This window comes from Charadrius vociferus, unplaced genomic scaffold (assembly GCF_000708025.1).
Source record: "Charadrius vociferus isolate BGI_N301 unplaced genomic scaffold, ASM70802v2 scaffold407, whole genome shotgun sequence".
In the NCBI taxonomy this organism is placed as follows: Eukaryota; Metazoa; Chordata; class Aves; order Charadriiformes; family Charadriidae; genus Charadrius; species Charadrius vociferus.
The window spans coordinates 561,944-578,372 of NW_009649852.1; the positions used below are offsets into that span (position 1 = coordinate 561,944).

At 42.0% G+C, this 16,429-nt stretch overlaps 1 protein-coding gene across 1 annotated transcript in view; it reads right to left on the reverse strand.

The window, feature by feature from the left end:
* The window catches only part of FCHSD2 (FCH and double SH3 domains 2), a 175,680-nt gene that overhangs the window by 86,519 nt on the left and 72,732 nt on the right, over positions 1-16,429 (reverse strand). Inside the window, exon 3 of the mRNA XM_009890990.1 lies at positions 989-1,065. Coding sequence (XP_009889292.1) covers positions 989-1,065 — 77 coding nt within the window. The remainder of the gene's footprint in view (positions 1-988; positions 1,066-16,429) is intronic.

Sequence of the window (16,429 nt, forward strand, 5' to 3'; positions counted from 1 at the left end):
CAGAAAAGCTCAGAAGTGCCCAAGTCAGAAGGAGAAGGGGGAGACAGGGGAGAAGGCGACAAGATCCATCCTGCGCTGGCAGAAAGGAAAGATTGCCAGAGCTCGCAGAGCCCACGGACTTGGTGGTCGGGAGGGAGGTGGTGGCAGGTATTTGGAGAAGACCTCTGGGCGCCGTGGGTGTATCTGATGGCGCAGAAGGCAGAAGAAAGACTTGCCGAGTGGGGAGCAAACAGCAGAGAGGAGGGGGTCTGTCTGTGTGTTGTGGGAGCACTTTATGTACTCTTAAGACTGCTAATTCAGTTTATTTCTTCTGAGACTCACAAGTGCGAAGGTACTGAAAGTCCAAAACACAAATCTATCAACAACCTCTTCCTGTTTGAAATGAAATTTGTCAGAATACAAAGAACGCATTAAAATAACGTATCTCAAAAGGTTTTCAAAATATTTAGCAGGTATTATTCAAAGGTGGGAGGCCTTCAGCAACTAAGGCATTTCTGGTTTCATGTTATGATCCACCTTTCATGTTAATGAAACTAAGTTTTGTAAACAACTGTTTCTCGCTTTGCCTCCTCCTCGCTGTCAGATGGGATCTTCGTGAAGAATGGCCTCCTAAAAAGAAATGTGTTGCTGTTTTTTCCTACGAAGAAATCCACATGCTTATTACTCCAGCCTTAAAGCTATTTACTAAAATATATATTCAGATACAAGCATTAATACCCAAACACGGTGCACAATTACAGTTGTTGTCCTGTCTTGCCATTTTGTTTTTCCAACCTTCCTAAATTATTCAAGTCATAAATGTCTATTTAAGACTAATCTCAGAATTTCAGGGGAAAACAAAGCTTCATTTTTAACTTACAATGCTCTACAACAAAGAAAAAACCCAGCCTTTGAATACAGAAGAGCAGTGGTTCATTGTTGAGTAAAATAATTACACAAACTGAAATTATAAAGACAGCTATTTCGAGACATCCAACTGTTAAATTACCTATAATCACTTCGTTCATCAGCTTTTATTCCAAGCCAGTCCTTCTTTAAGTATTGGCTAGCCAGCTTCTGAATGCTCTGTTAAAAGAAGGAAAATAAAAAAAATTAAAAAAGTTTAAAATAAGGTGTATTTAAAATAAGATTTTTGCTGCTTTATAAAATAAGCCAACACATAAAGAAGTAATCAAACTACTGCAATGCAAGACTGTTATTTTTACCCTTTTTATATTTTTGTTTGACCTTAGCTTCTGCTGAGAAAAATTCATGAGTTTCACGTTAACATTTTAATTCAGAGGGACTCTGAATCTACTGAGATGTTCACTGAAAATCTTTCTGCGTGTGACTAAGCCCAGCAAAACCAGTAACACAGAAGATGTCTGAGCCGTGTGTGGCAGAATCAGAGGCAGGAATATTGCAAGTAAAACGTCTCCGTTTGTCACAGCTGTAAGAATCAAATTTTTATTTAAGTGAATGAGGACACGGGGTTCTGAGGAGCAATGAAACAGCCGGTCATTTATGTGCCCAAACCAAAATGCCCCGTTTTGATCATCCAATGCTGCCCCGTTACCAGTGAACTGAGGCAACTCGATTGCTCACAGGCTCAGGCGTTTACTCCGAGGATTACAATACACTAGAGATTGGAAAATGCAGTTCATTTTTAATTATTCATGTTAATTCCGCTCTTTCGTCTCCGCATTTCACTTTGCGCGGTCTCGGCAAAAATCAATAACAACATCTTCATAGCCCAGCTCAGAGAGCAGCAAAATTTAATTTGTAAACAACGCGAGGGAGGGGAGTCGCTGTCGCAGCAGTCCCTCCTCCGCCTCGTAATCTCATTTAAGTCTATACCGCTTACGAATTGAGTCCCATCAAATGGAAAAGAAGATGTATATTATCCAACTCACAGAGTTGGCTAAGGGGGTTATGAACACTGAGCAGCGTTCCTGCTTCTTCAAGAGACCCATCACCGGAGAAGCACTCTCCAGCTTTTGTATAAAAGTCTATTTAGGAAAGAAGTGGGAGACCTGAGTTGAAATTCCCTTTGCAGCTAAGAAAAATCAACCCCACAGCTGCTTTCCAGAAGAGTGCATCCTGGGGAACAGCCTGGGGTGAGACACCTTCGCATCCGACCCACTCAACGAGAAGCACGGCGCAGTATCATTCCTTTACGTTTTCCACACTGTATTTCAGATGCTCTCACCTGCTGGGACAGCCCTTGAGTTCTCTTCCAGCAAAATATCAGACGTATCCCAAAAATCACAACCAGGTTTCATTCTTGCCTTACCAGCCCATTCGATGCTAAGATTTATTACCGAGCTCAAGCTCCGATTGACGCTTTCGCATAGAAAAATGTTAATTGTTGCTAATATCTATCATTAGTGGAAAAACTTATGCTTCCTCATATTAAATAGATCTATTTCACCATAGAGTCCAACTCCAACCGCTCTGAACCGACCTGCTGAGCAGGGTACCAGTTTTCGGTGTTAATGATGCTTACAGATGAGTTTATGCTAATAGTCCTAATAGATTTCGATTTTTTAACAGGAAACTCATTAATACGTGTCCCACTGTGCTGTTATTTGCCATTCTGAGCTTCCCCATCTTCCCCAGTTACCTTCCCTGATTTCCATTGTTCTTTTTGCTCAGTTAAGGGTCATTTTCATATTTTAAGGATCATATTGGATATTTCACTCTGGCACATTCACTTATACAATCAGCAATACTTTCCACGAGGAAAGTTATGCCATTAACTCTAAATTCTTGCATTTCCATTGCGATTCCTTCCATTTTAAAAAAACTGCATAAATTGCATCAGGCAGCTGTTAAAAAAATCCAGATAAAAGGAAAAATAACACTTCCTTTAACTCTGTCAGAGCAATTTGTGATGAGATTTGGAGCTTCATTAGGAATCCCCACCTGGTGCTATTTTTCAGGTTTCCATCCCCTCTGCATCAGACTCCACCACCGAGATCTGCCCCCAAGACATTGAACAAACATTCACAAACACAAAACTAATCACGAAAAAAGCTCACTGGCAGTTGAGGACGAGCTATGCCAAAATTAAAGACGCAAAAAACTCACAACAGGGATAACAAAAGCCATTTTTGCACACAGAAACCCTCTTACGGATGTCAGCAAATCAACTATAAAACTAGCGTGATTTATTTCCAAACGGAACCAGCTCGCCACCGAAATCAATGAAACATTGGAGAGAGGGCTCCAGCTGCATAGTGAAGATGTCTGATAATTTACTAATTAAATACATTTAGCATTCATTCATGAAAATGGATAAACCACTCATTGGCATTTCATACAAAAACTGCCGTAGGCGAACGTATGGTTTTTAATTAGACCCGTACAGTAGGTTTGCTTTCTTAAACTTGATGCCGAATGTAACCTTTTGGTATGAGATCTTCCTTGTTCTGTTCTCAATAACACTTCTTGTTTTGCTGGACCGAAACAAAGAACACCACTGTTGGGTTCAAGCGGGGAAATCAACTGATTGTTTAACCTTTGGCATCGCCTGATTTCGCCCGCAGCTTTGGAACGTGCTTATTTATTCCCTGAAGGTTCACATCGATCACGTTTAACCGGCTTGAGAATGATATTTCAACACAAGAATCAATTTGTAGAGAGGTAAGAACAGAAGTCCGTGCAGAATGCTCTCCTGGTTTCGGTATTGCTTGATGACACATTTCCTTAATGCTTCTTTACAAGTAACTTTAGAGAATGAGACAGAGCTCCACTGCGTTAAGGTGCTATTAAAAATCACAACGTAGATTTTGGAGCCCCCAACATGGAAAAGACATGGACCTACTGGAGCAGGGACAGAGCAGGACACAAAGATGCCCCGAGGCTGGAGCACCTCTCCTATGAGGAGAGGCTGAGAGAGTTGGGGGGGTTCAGCCTGGAGAAGAGAAGGCTCCGGGGAGATCTTATTGTGGCCTTCCAGTCCCTAAAGTGGCTCCAGGAGAGCTGAGGAAGGACTTTTTACTGGGGCATGGAGTGACAGGACGAGAGGGAATGGCTTCAAACTGGAAGAGGGGAGATTGAGATGAGATATTAGGAAGAAATTGTTGGCTGTGTGGGTGGTGAGCCCCTGGGGCAGGTTGCCCCGAGAAGCTGTGGCTGCCCCATCCCTGGAGGTGTTCAAGGCCAGGTTGGACGGGGCTTGGAGCAACCTGGGCTGGTGGGAGGTGTCCCTGCCCAGGGCAGGGGGGTGGGACTGAATGATCTTCAAGGTCCCTTCCAACCTAAACCATTCTGTGATTCCATGAAATCCCCATCCGAAGTTGAGCGAAATCCATAAAACCTCTCAGTTGCACTGGGCTACAGACAGTCAGAGAATCACGACTTAAAATCCTGTTGCGGAGAAGCGCTATTGTGAGGTCGGTGAGTCTCATCCCCAGCCGCCGCGGGGTTCGTGATCCCCGTGTCCCGCTGTGCCGCACACCCCCACGCACCATGCAAAGGCACGGGCCTGCCATCGAAACCTTTGATCTCTGAAGAAACACTTCAGCAATTTTTGGTATAAATATGAAAAACTGTAGTTCACCAAAACTGCAGTAATAGTCTGATGGCTGTGAAAGAAGGGTTGGTTGTTGTTTTTTTTAATTATACTTAAATTTTCCACTTCGTTCTAAGGTGTGTATCAGTGAATTTGAAAAAAAAAGTCGTTAATTATTTTTCAATGGTAATTACAATCGACTTAGTTCAAAGTACACTATTTTTCATCAATAATTATTGACACAAAAGGTCAAAAAAGCCTGAAATCCCCTGCAAGCACTGTGCAACCTCTGTTCATCCTTTGTCGAAAGAAACGTACTGGGTGACTCCGCGCGTGTGACTAACACATTGAGCAGGATTTAAAACGAGCAAATATAAAATAGTGTAAACAGACCAGCTGCCACATAAACCTGATTTTAACTCACCTGAAGACGACGCAGACCCTTCCTCCGTGTCTCGGTTTTCCCTTCCTCCCCCCCATCAAAACGCACGTTGGACCGTTATGCTACAAACACGGTACTATTACACATTCATGGCTTCTTCAACTGGTCGCAAATCTGCCTAACAGATGGATGGATGGGACATAAAATTGTGTCAATCCATCATCCGAGCAATCAACACCTAGAAATGAAATTCTGCTGAACAGAAAGACCATGAAAAAATAAAAAAAAGGCATCACAGTTTCATCTACGCTCAAATTCATTTTTCCCAGCGCTGCGGCTCCTATTTGACATTCCCTATTCCCAGACCTTACCTCAAGTTTATTACTGGTGTTTTCTAATAAGGCCAGTTGTGACAGATATTGGGGGAGGAGAAAAAAAAAAATAAGTATTTGCTATAATACCAACAGAAAGTAAGTAATTACTGATGGAAAAAGAAAGAGAAAGATGTCCCAAATTAAAAGATCACTAATAGAAAAGTATGCAGCTTTTAAAAAGACATATTAATGATGCTTTTCAACGCAGTTCTAAGATCTTTATCTGCAATAACTGAGAGGTGCTGATGACAGCCAGGTGCCCTAAAACTTACTATCGGTTGCAGAAAGCGTGGCAGATGTTAGCTGATGTAACACTGAGTTTTAGAAAATATCTATCACCGGCACAAATTTATGGCTCTTTGTCATTTAGGTGGTTTCAGTATCTTGCATCATTTTGATCACTTCTCTTTATCAGAGCAGAATCCATCAACCGACCCCTTAGAACTTTCATTTCTACAAATAAATCTCCACTCTGCTATTATTGTTTCAGAAAAAAAAAAGAACCTTGAATTGAGAAGGAGGGAGAAATACTGTCCTCTGAGTAACATCTAATATTCAGCGATCCAAGGAACTCCAAGACAGGCTGCAAACAGCCCAAATAATCCCTGCAAGCGGAGGAAAAGGCAACGGGTGGCAGAACCAGCCCAGGAGGAAGGTAAGGCCTTAGGCTGGCGGACGAGAAGGGTGTATACGGACAGCAGCTGCTTCAACAAGTCTCTGATTGCAAAGCTCCCTCCGGCCACGCCATCTGCAGCGCTGCAACAGCCAGCCAGGGAGAAGACGCGAAGGGGAATTAAAGCAGGAGAAAAGGGGAGAAATCCTACGGGAAGCCAAGTCTGAGCAGGGAAGATGATGTCCTGTACGTTTAATATCCATTAGCTACTACATGATGTTAATATACTATTTTTCTAGTTTGAAGAGCAACTTTTCCAAGCGCCGACCACTGACAAAAGTAACAAAACCCAATGCTTTTTTTCCCCACGGAAGCATGCGCGGCGATTTGCTTGTCTCATCCTCAAGATCACTGCCTGTGCACTATGTGCTGCAGCAGCAGCTTTCTCATATCATTTTGTTTACCAAGTGGCAGTGTTTTCTTTGCTAAGTGGCATTCTTTTGTTTGCCAAGTACTCTCCTGGCAGCCAAACACTGCACAAGGGAGAGGATTTTAGCATCTCTCTCTATACTTGACTTCTCCGGGAGGAGGAGCGAGGTTACTCCCAATTCAACCGACTTCACACAAGTTTGGAAGCCAGTTGTACTATTCAATACCTGCAACTTGAGGCTCTCCAACAGCACCAAGAAAAAGTAACAGCTTTATTATGTATAAATTCTTATTATGAGACCCATCCACTTCTTACCCACAAGGCAGCCGTGTTTTGTTTTATTTTTCCATGAAAAAAAGAAAAGTTCAGTAATGTTGAACCATTATTATTATTGAGGTGCATGTAGGATGGAAAATTCTATTTTATCTCAATACTGCTGGTTCTTCAAAACCAGAATTGAAACTTAACATTAAGACTTCCTCGCCATTGTAAAACCAGCAGTTTGACTGCTATCAGATATTTTTAAAAATCACATTTTTAGTTGCAGGAGAGTAAGACTGGCTGAGAATGAAAAAAAAACTGCCATATACAGAGAACACTCCAAAAAGAGAAGGAACACCCCCCCCCCCCCCACAACCCAGCCGACCACAAAATTTCTACATTTAGAAGAATGCTTCTACTACAAAAATGAAAAAAAAAAATAATCAGATGCATCCAAAAAAGACATTTCGTACGCTCGTGCTTCCCTGATGCTCTGATTCTTTTCTTAAATCAGTAAGATTTTACATGTCTTTAGCTAGCTCAATGAGTCTGACTCACTGAAACAGCGAGATACCTAGCGCCAAAAATTCAGTAGACAGCTTTATCATTCATACAGATGTGTTTTTTTTTTTCACAAGCTTGAGGAGTAACTTGAAACATATTTTACGCCGTTGCCAATCTCTTCAAAACATTTGGACAGGGAGAAGGGAACGTGTGGGAGCGGAAAATGCAATGCAGCCTGCGTGGTGAGAAGACGACTCCAGCTCCTGAACACAGAAGAACAATTCAGTCTCAATATTAAATTCCAAGATAGTTATTAAGTGCTCACAGCGATTATTTAAAGTGGTATTTTATTTACTCGAGCTAGATTCAATAAAACCTTTAATGATTTAATGAGAACGAACTCCGTTCAGCACGGACTCAATTCAGGGATTCCGCGCAGGATATGACTTGGTCCAATTTACGTTATAAGCTGACGATAAAAACACTGTCAGCCACAATTATTTTGCTCGGAGCTTACCCAGGGCCTTAGGCAACGCGACCGTGACCAAAGCGCTGCCGCAGCACAAATAAAAATGAAAACAAACCACATAACAGGCGGCACATGGGTTTCTACAGCGCATCCTAATACTTTCTAAAGGCACAGATCAAAACTACACCGGGACTGTTTATCTAAATTGCCTTTAATACGGTTAAACGATCAATAAAAGAGGTTTCCGTGCGCCTGCAGCATCAACTGTAAAACTCCCCAGAAACGTTTCGAAAGGCTGGTTATCTAACGGAAAGCTGCATCTCTAATCATGCTGCTTCTCCTTCCCGGAGATGGGGTATTCCTTCCCACCGTCAGACGATTCCAGTTCCAGAAAATACAGTTTCATTCTGTCGTTCGCAATTTCTTTCCAAGCTGCTCCATTTCTCTTTTTTTTCTTTTTTTTTAATATTTGAAGCATGACAAGAAGGCAAAGGAAAAGAAAGGGGAAAACCGAAAAGTTAATTTACAGCAATCAGGTTTAGCAAAGGAAATGTCAAAGCTCTTATCCTTTGTGGGCTTTGTTCATTTGTTAAATTAAAGTTAAGAGTTAAAACCGTTACTTCACTGGAAGCCTCTTAATTCTTTCGTGCTCCTGGAGTGTAGCATTACTTTCTATATTCAATCCATAAAAGAGATTAAAAAAAAGAAAACAAGCCCCCAAGAATTGCTCATTCACTGGTAGGAGGAGTGTCTGTGCGGTCCTACAGAAAGGAAAGGCAAAAGACCATCCACATGACAGTCCCCGGGTTCAAGGAGGAACGGTCCCACACCTGGGAAGACCGTGTGGGAAAGATCATGGAATCTTATCCCAATCCCTAAATGTTTTTACCCTGATGTGCTTAATATCCCTTCCTGCAATTTGCAGCATGCTACACAGCGGATAAACCAAAAAATTACAACACTCTTTTTAGCAGTTTCCAGACTGCCTTAATGCTTTAGGGTAAACATGTGCCTCTTCATTCAAACTGAATTTTTCAGTCTTACTTTGTAGCCTGCTTATTTTCTTTGCCCTCGAAGTTTTTCACTGCTCTCCTCTGGTCTCTCTCCAGATGGTCTAAATCTTCCTTGAAACGTAGGAGCCGACACTTGAAAGACTGTACGCTGATTTTTCAAGCCGATTTTGAACTTCAGTACTGTTGGCAGACTCACCTGCCGCCCATCCCGAGTCAGTATCAGTAAATTTAATAAGCATACATCCTACTCCCTCCTCCAGGCTGTTAATGATAACGCCGACTACCACCAGATTAGGGACAGACCCTAAGAAAACTCATTCATTTTAACAAAGAACTATTTGACAGCTACATGATTTTCCAAATGTTTTTCATCACGGTTTTGTCATTTTATCCAGCTCACGTTTCCCCAGCAAGCATTTTAGACCGCTGCATGAAAGAATCGATAACCTTCCGAAAGCCAAGACCCCCAGCACCTTCTCTATTTACAGACCTGTTACCCTGTGACAGCAAAAAAGAAGTCAAAAAATTATACCAAACTGGTGCTAAGAGGTTTTTCTTAGCACTTCTGTTTGTCGCTGCAATGCTTTTCCAGGAATTTAAACAAACCTGAATGAAATAAAACTTAACTCTTCCTCCCTCGGCACTCCTTTGAAAAAAAAAACCAAACCAAAACAAAACAGAACAACCCGGCGCCAAGTTTGCCCCTCTTTTTCTAAGTTTTCAAAAACAACACTCACAGCTTTAAGACAGGAAATTATCTGAGGGTAAAGCCAAGCTGACTGGACCCAGAGCCAATTCAGATTTATTCATCAAAATATCCTCTAACCTATTATATTCCTGATCTCTCACCAGGCCAAGAGAGATATATTACCCAGGGATTACCATGAGCCAATCTACCCACCGTGTTCTACTTCACTTGGCAAAAAAATCAACGTTGGAAGTTTCTTTATCTGCCTATCTCCATTATTAAGAGTGTCGTGACAGATTAGCTCAGTAAATTTTCACTGATAAAACCATAATTTACAAAGCTTCAAATTGTTCGCTTTGTCTCCAAGTTACCCTGTCTTTGGCTTCCAGATTTTAGGCACTCAAAAAAATAGCTGTCGTCTTCATGATGCGGCACCGTGTCCGTAACGGAATTGCAGATCCTTCCAACTCTGAGCAAGTTACAAACTGGAATAAAACCAGTTACAATGACCAAGCAAAGTATTCATCTGTATAAATTATTTTCACTTTCTAAATTATGTATTTGAAACGGCTAAACTAGAGATAAATCGCTATTCTGAAGCATTCCGGGTTATTTTCAAGGTCTTTTGCTAAATTGCTGCTAAAAAGATGTCTAGGTTGATGCAAAACTGTCTCATTGCAGTGAGTATTTCAACCTGTTTTCTCTTCTGAAGGCACTGCAGGGTTGCCGGACTGGTACTGAGAGCAGCTTCAAGTTTAGGGACTCTCTTCTTGCAGACACAGCAATTTTTAGCTCCACAATCTCTAAGAAGGTACAATACGCCAAGCAAACACGCGTCCCTCATCTCTCCAAGACACCGAGAGACACAGAAGCAGGCTGAGCAAAATTACCCCCCAGGCTTTGAGTCTCAAATGTGGGAAACTGCTAAACATTTTTTTTTTTTTTGGACTTCAGAAATATAAGTAGCTTGTGTTTAGACCATATACAGTTACTCTTCCCTATGGTTGCAATAACTTTTTCTAGATTGTGAAGCTGTTCTTGATAAACCTAAATACAGAGTCCTTTCTTAAAGCCCCTATGAAACTGTTAGAAAACCTCAGGAACGGGCAGAGCCTTAAATTATATTAAAAGATTTCAGAAGGTTCCCACCACAGCACTCTTCTGGGTAGCTGAAGGCAGATTAGCAGCTCTGGAGAAGATATTGGTTTGCCTCTTGCTTCAAAAGTCTGTGCTTCTGGAGTCAATCCCCAATCCTAACAGATAAACCAAAGTCCTGTACAGTATTACTGAATAAGGTGCCATCGCTTTACATAGTTTCTTATAAAGTTGATGTCTTTTCCATCATATTGCACTAGACAATACCATTTTTGGCTGAGTTCATTTTATACTTCTAGGTAAACCTTTAGCAACTTTGGACCTTGATTAGGACATCTAGACATTAAGGAAAAAGTCTCTGAAATCCATTTGGTATTCCATGAACATTCAGCATAGAGAATGACTGACGAGTCATAGAGAGTGACTGACGAATGAATGACTCACGCAGCCACTCAAACCCATTCAAATTCACAGAATCACAGAATGGTTTGGGTTGGAAGGGACCTTGAAGATCATCTCGTTCCACCCCCCCTGCCATGGGCAGGGACACCTCCCACCAGACCAGGTTGCTCCAAGCCCCGTCCAACCTGGCCTTGACCACCTCCAGGGATGGGGCAGCCACAGCTTCTCGGGGCAACCTGCCCCAGGGGCTCACCACCCTCACAGCCAAGAATTTCTTCCTAATATCTCATCTCAATCTCCCCTCTTTCAGTTTAAACCTGTTCCCCCTCGTCCCACGGCTCCCCTCCCTGATGCAGAGTCCCTCCCCAGCTCTCCTGCAGACCCTTTAGGCACTGGAAGGGGCTCTGAGCTCTCCCCTTTTCCGCCTTCTCTTCTCCAGGCTGACCCCCCCCAACTCCCCCAGCCTGTCCTCCCAGCAGAGGGGCTCCAGCCCTCCCAGCAGCTCCGGGGCCTCCTCTGGCCCCGCTCCACCAGGTCCATGTCTCTCCTGTGCTGAGGCCCCCGAGCTGGAGGCAGCACTGCAGGGGGGTCTCCCCAGAGCAGAGCGCAGCAGAGGGGCACAATCCCCCCCTCGCCCTGCCGGCCAAAGTATTCAAGATCTTCTCAAGGCTCCACAACAGTTGTAAATCAAGAGGGCACGAAACACCATTTATGAAGACTCCCTCACTCTAAGTTTTGAGGTACAGACCATACAAAACTGATATTAAAAGACTGAGGAGAATGAAGTCATTGCTAAACATCTGGTTTTCTGCATTTACAGGCCTGATTGCAAGCGTTAATTCAGAGTAAAGTTTCCCAGGACACAGCATCTTCACCTGTGCAAAATATAATCCAAACCCCAGGTTTAAAAGCGATAGTGAAAAAGCAGCTGTGTCATTCACCCAACGGAGGAACTACTTTCACACTTAACTGGACCCGCCAGTCTCCCCTGCTCTCTGCGAAACAAATGCCACATCCTTCCTCTGTCTCAAACATGCCGTTTGCACAAACCTTATCTGAGCGAGAGCTGCCTGTGAAGGAGGAGATGGGAGAGATCTGTATCACTTCCTCACCATCGTCTTCTGCTGTTTTAAGGGATACAAGCCAAAAGCACCTCTTTAATATGACTTTGAAGGCACTCGCTGCAAGGTTGGAACTAGCGCTGCCATCAGACAGAGGTATTTTTCCTCTCTGCACAACTTTTCTGTTTGAGCTGCTGAGAAAACTCACTTGCAACAGGTACAAAACAGACTTTATGTACTGCTGAAATGCTGACACCTCCTTCCCCCCACCCAAGTGGGAGCTCTGTGCTGGTGGAGAGAAAGACAGATAAGGATCGTGAACTGGTGCTGCGGGGAAAAAACAAAGCACCAATTAGGAACCCCTCCCCAAAAGCATCAGCTTCTCAAATTCTCACCTTCCCCATAATCATCTCCTCAAGTTCTGTTCTGCTGAGTGAGACCATAACCCGGCACTTCCCAGTTTTGTAACGTATGAGGATTTAATGTAGTTTTAAATTCCAAATTTCCTGTAATTCAGATCTTGGGTGGCTGAGTGAGCACGGCAACAATTTCAATTTCTACAGTATTTTTAGCTGGAGAGTAACATGACAACCACTCCTCCACAAAACAAAAGAATCAGGACAGGATCTCACAGGCAAAGACTGAACTAGGGATTAAAAATCAACGTTAACCAGTTCACTTGCCTGATGGAAGAGTTTGAAAGAGAAAAACCTTTACCATCCCTTCAGTGAAACAGCTCTAACGGCATCAGTCTGCACGAGTGAAGAGCCCCACGTGAGCGCTTTCAACACCACCTCTGGAAACAGTTTCTGAGTCAAGATATTTCTTAAAGAAAGCAGCAAAAAGGTTAATATCACTTTCTACCATCCCAAATTTGATAACCCACTCACATAAGTGTCCTGTCCTCGATAACTTCAACCCATCATGGTCAACACTTGCTTTTTTTTTTTCCTTCTAAACAGGGAAATTCTTTCTTTACACACACACCCCCCCCCCCCAAAAAAAAAAGACAAAAAGACAAAAAGACGCATTTATAATCTAACCAAACCCTTTGGGGAGGAGACTGGTCAAGCAACGTTGCCAGCTGGCTCTGGCTCTAAGCCTGGTTTGTAAAAGAACCTGAAAATCAAACCTTTTGCTTTCAAAATAGCGCTTGGTGCTCGATGGCAGAGTGATTGAAAAGTGAAGTGAGAGCGATTGAGAACAGGATAAGCACATTCTCCCACTGCAAGTTCAAATGTGGTTTTTTGAAGCGACTTAATGGTTGAGTCAATTCTGCAGCGATTTTCTGGGAGATGAAAGGATGCCCAATTCATGCAGATGCGCAGAGAAATGAAGCAAAAGAAGAGAACTGTACAAGAATAAAAACACTGGGACACTGGATGGGAAACTAAAAACATAGCGAGTAAGCCGTGATAGAATATAATGTTACAGAATGTATATATTTTCTTACATAGTTACATTAAAGTGCAGAAAGATATGTAAAGAAAGCATAAATTGAAACCACAGCCTGGAAATTATCTGAAAATATGATGATAAAATTACACACTAGGTCAGTCATCCACAAAGACAGATTAAGCGACAACAAAACCAGACTCTTCCAAATTAGAGATTTACAGAGAGTGTAGGAAAGGGGATTTTAAGAAAAGTTGAAAAACACAAACGACATCAAAAGTAGCGTGTTAATCGAGGAAGTTCAGCTAAGGAAAATTCCACAGTCCAATTTTACTTCCACTTGATCACAGGGTTATAAAACACACACAGCTGCATTTTGACGTGGTGAAATAGAGAATTTCAGGAAAGAAGTAAATAAATGGGAAGTCCCAATTAAAACCAGCTTTCAAAGCCGGCAAGCAGAGCATCACAGAAAGACGAAAATACTCTAATAAATGCAGTCACTGTTTGAGACTATTAATAAAATGCAGAATTATGAACTAAGCAGCATAAGAACCTTACCCAAATTAAACACATTAATCTTCAGTTTATTTAAAGGAAACAGATGTATATGGAAAGAGCATATGAGTAAGAACAATAGTTTAAGAGATTTGGGACAGGAGACAGAGAGAGTGATAATATCTGTGAAAACTAAATATTTATATTATCAAATACAGCTGAAATCCACCGAAGAATCAGCAGCTACAAATTAAAGAAAGTATATGTAGAGCAATAGGCAAGTTACCTGATATACTTATTTAAAACCCCATCACGGATATCACCATATAAGAGCACGGTAGGCACAAGTTAAGCGTGACAGTGTCTTTCAGTATATACCAAAAAATATAAGGAATTGTTCTTGAAAACACTTCTAATTCAGTAGCTGCCACTGATCTAAGTTAATACGAATGGTCAGCTAGAAAACGTTTAGCACAGCGCCACAAGAAGTTGCAAAAATGCATATTAGGATAAAGACAAAGCGGATTATTAAGATCCACAAGGAGTATAAAACCCATAGATAACCTCAGCGAAGCCCATACAGAGATATTTCTATAAATACAAGAGCGTAACAACACCAAGCGGAGTTCTCTGGCTTAGCAGCAACGGCATCTCAGCCCCCAAACTGCCTTAGAAAACGACACGATTTACCTCTTAAACCTGAAAGATTAGCGGTATTTTCCACAAAACTGCAGACAAATAAACCCCTGTCTGCCCAACAGATTCCGCCTCCACGCCGGAGCTGATTTTGCCCCCGGGAAAGCCCCACTGACTGCGTTACGGGTCCCTCCGCGACCGGGGGTACGGCTGCCTCTGCACACTTTGGCAAGAGGTGATGTTTCGAAGAAATTAAGAATACGGAGGAACACGTAAACTGGAGTTATCCATTAGCTGGGATGCAGGAATACAGACTTGGCATCTCTTACCCTAACTCAAGTTAGTCTAGTTTAAGGTAACAACTTGGCTAAAATATTTCCATGTACACACAAACCAGCACATTTTGTAACCTTAATATATTTGCCTGCTTTAAAGTTACTTTGAACTAGTTCAAAAAGCAGGGAAATATTAGAGGAGCTAAAAAGACGGCAGATAGGAATGTCAGACTAAACCAAAAACTGGTTAGCGACCTCTCTGTCTTGTTTCAGGGACGGATTGCTCCCGAAAATTATATTTAAGACTTCTCCACACCAGCCACAGAGCCTGGGATTGTAAAATTAGGGTTCTCTCATCCTTGTTGTGTGAATTTGCATTTATAAATAAACCATAAATATGCGTGGGTTGGTTGGTGTGGTTTTTTTTTTTTCAAAATGCCATTCACAAGAACTCAATCTTTGAATACTGAATATTTTGAAACAGCGTAACGCCTGGAAATACATCCATGGCGTTAAGTGGCAGTATTAGCATTGTAAGGAATCTCAGAAGGTGAGGAAGCGCAAAACAACTCTGGCAGCTATTCCTTGCAAGTTATTAGAGCTCTTAATTGCTGAATGCGAACGCTCACCTCTAATAAGCATTTCTTGAAAGAGTCTGTATTTTATTGCACTAGGAACAGACTGCAAAACATGACTTCTTTCCACTCTCCATCTGCAGAGGAATCCATCCTCCACTCACTTTCTTCCACGTCGTAAAAACCATTTCTGAATTTGTTTTATTCTCCGAAGCGCCGTTACGTCGCTCGGTGTTATTCATTGTAAGTGTCTTCACAACCGAGCAGGTCGGCATTTTCTATTCTGTGGGAACTTCTTAATTAAAGGTTCACATGATTACAAAGCATTGACACAGCTCCGTGTTTTATGTAGCACAAAGCTGATTTTTTTTTTTTCCCCATCCTAAACCAGCTGGCAGATAACTATTCCATTTGTTGTGCTTCACATCATATTTATTGATCAGTTTATAACAACCAAAATGTTACTATTCTGAAGTTTATCACAGCATAGCGTGAAAATTAATTTTGCATTTGGTAATTAGCTTCCAAGCTTGTTATATCTTCAGAATATGGAACTTGCAATTAGGTAATCTTTTATATTCAAGTTTTATAACTCAGTTTTTGGCATTGGTTTAAATGTGCGCATCTTTTGGTGGGGGAAAACACAAAAATCTGCCTGAAAACGCAATGCCGTATTTTTAACGAATTTGGTATATTTTGGTATTTGGTACATCTGGCAAAGTTTATATAAACAAATTTTACTCTGGAAATCATTATCATCACTATTCAGACTTCACAGTTTTCTTGGGGTGTATTTTTTTTTACTCCAACAGGTCCACATCCTTCTCACGTTGGGGGCTCCCGAGCTGGAGGCAGCACTGCGGGGGGGGGGGGGGGGGCAACTATCCCCTCCCTCAAAATTCCCGTGTTTTAAGTGTTACTGGTACCCCCAGCCCGCTCCAGTAGCACATTGCTTCAACCTGCCCCACAGCCATCACAAACAATCTAACCAATTAATGCCGTTTTCTTCAAGAAACTTGTATTTTCTGTACGAGTCTCCTCGGTGCCGGACTTTTTTTTAGGTTTGGGGAGTATTTCACATGTTCTCATTGGGAAAGGAGTATCCCGCTAAGGACAAATTACAATGTTTATTATGAAATATAGACATTAAATACGAACACTTACATAATTTATACAATCAAATGTGATGATGTGAGGAGGCTCAAGGCCAAACCTATCCAGTTAAGCAGTCACGCAGCAGTCATTTCCAAGACTTGCTCAGTA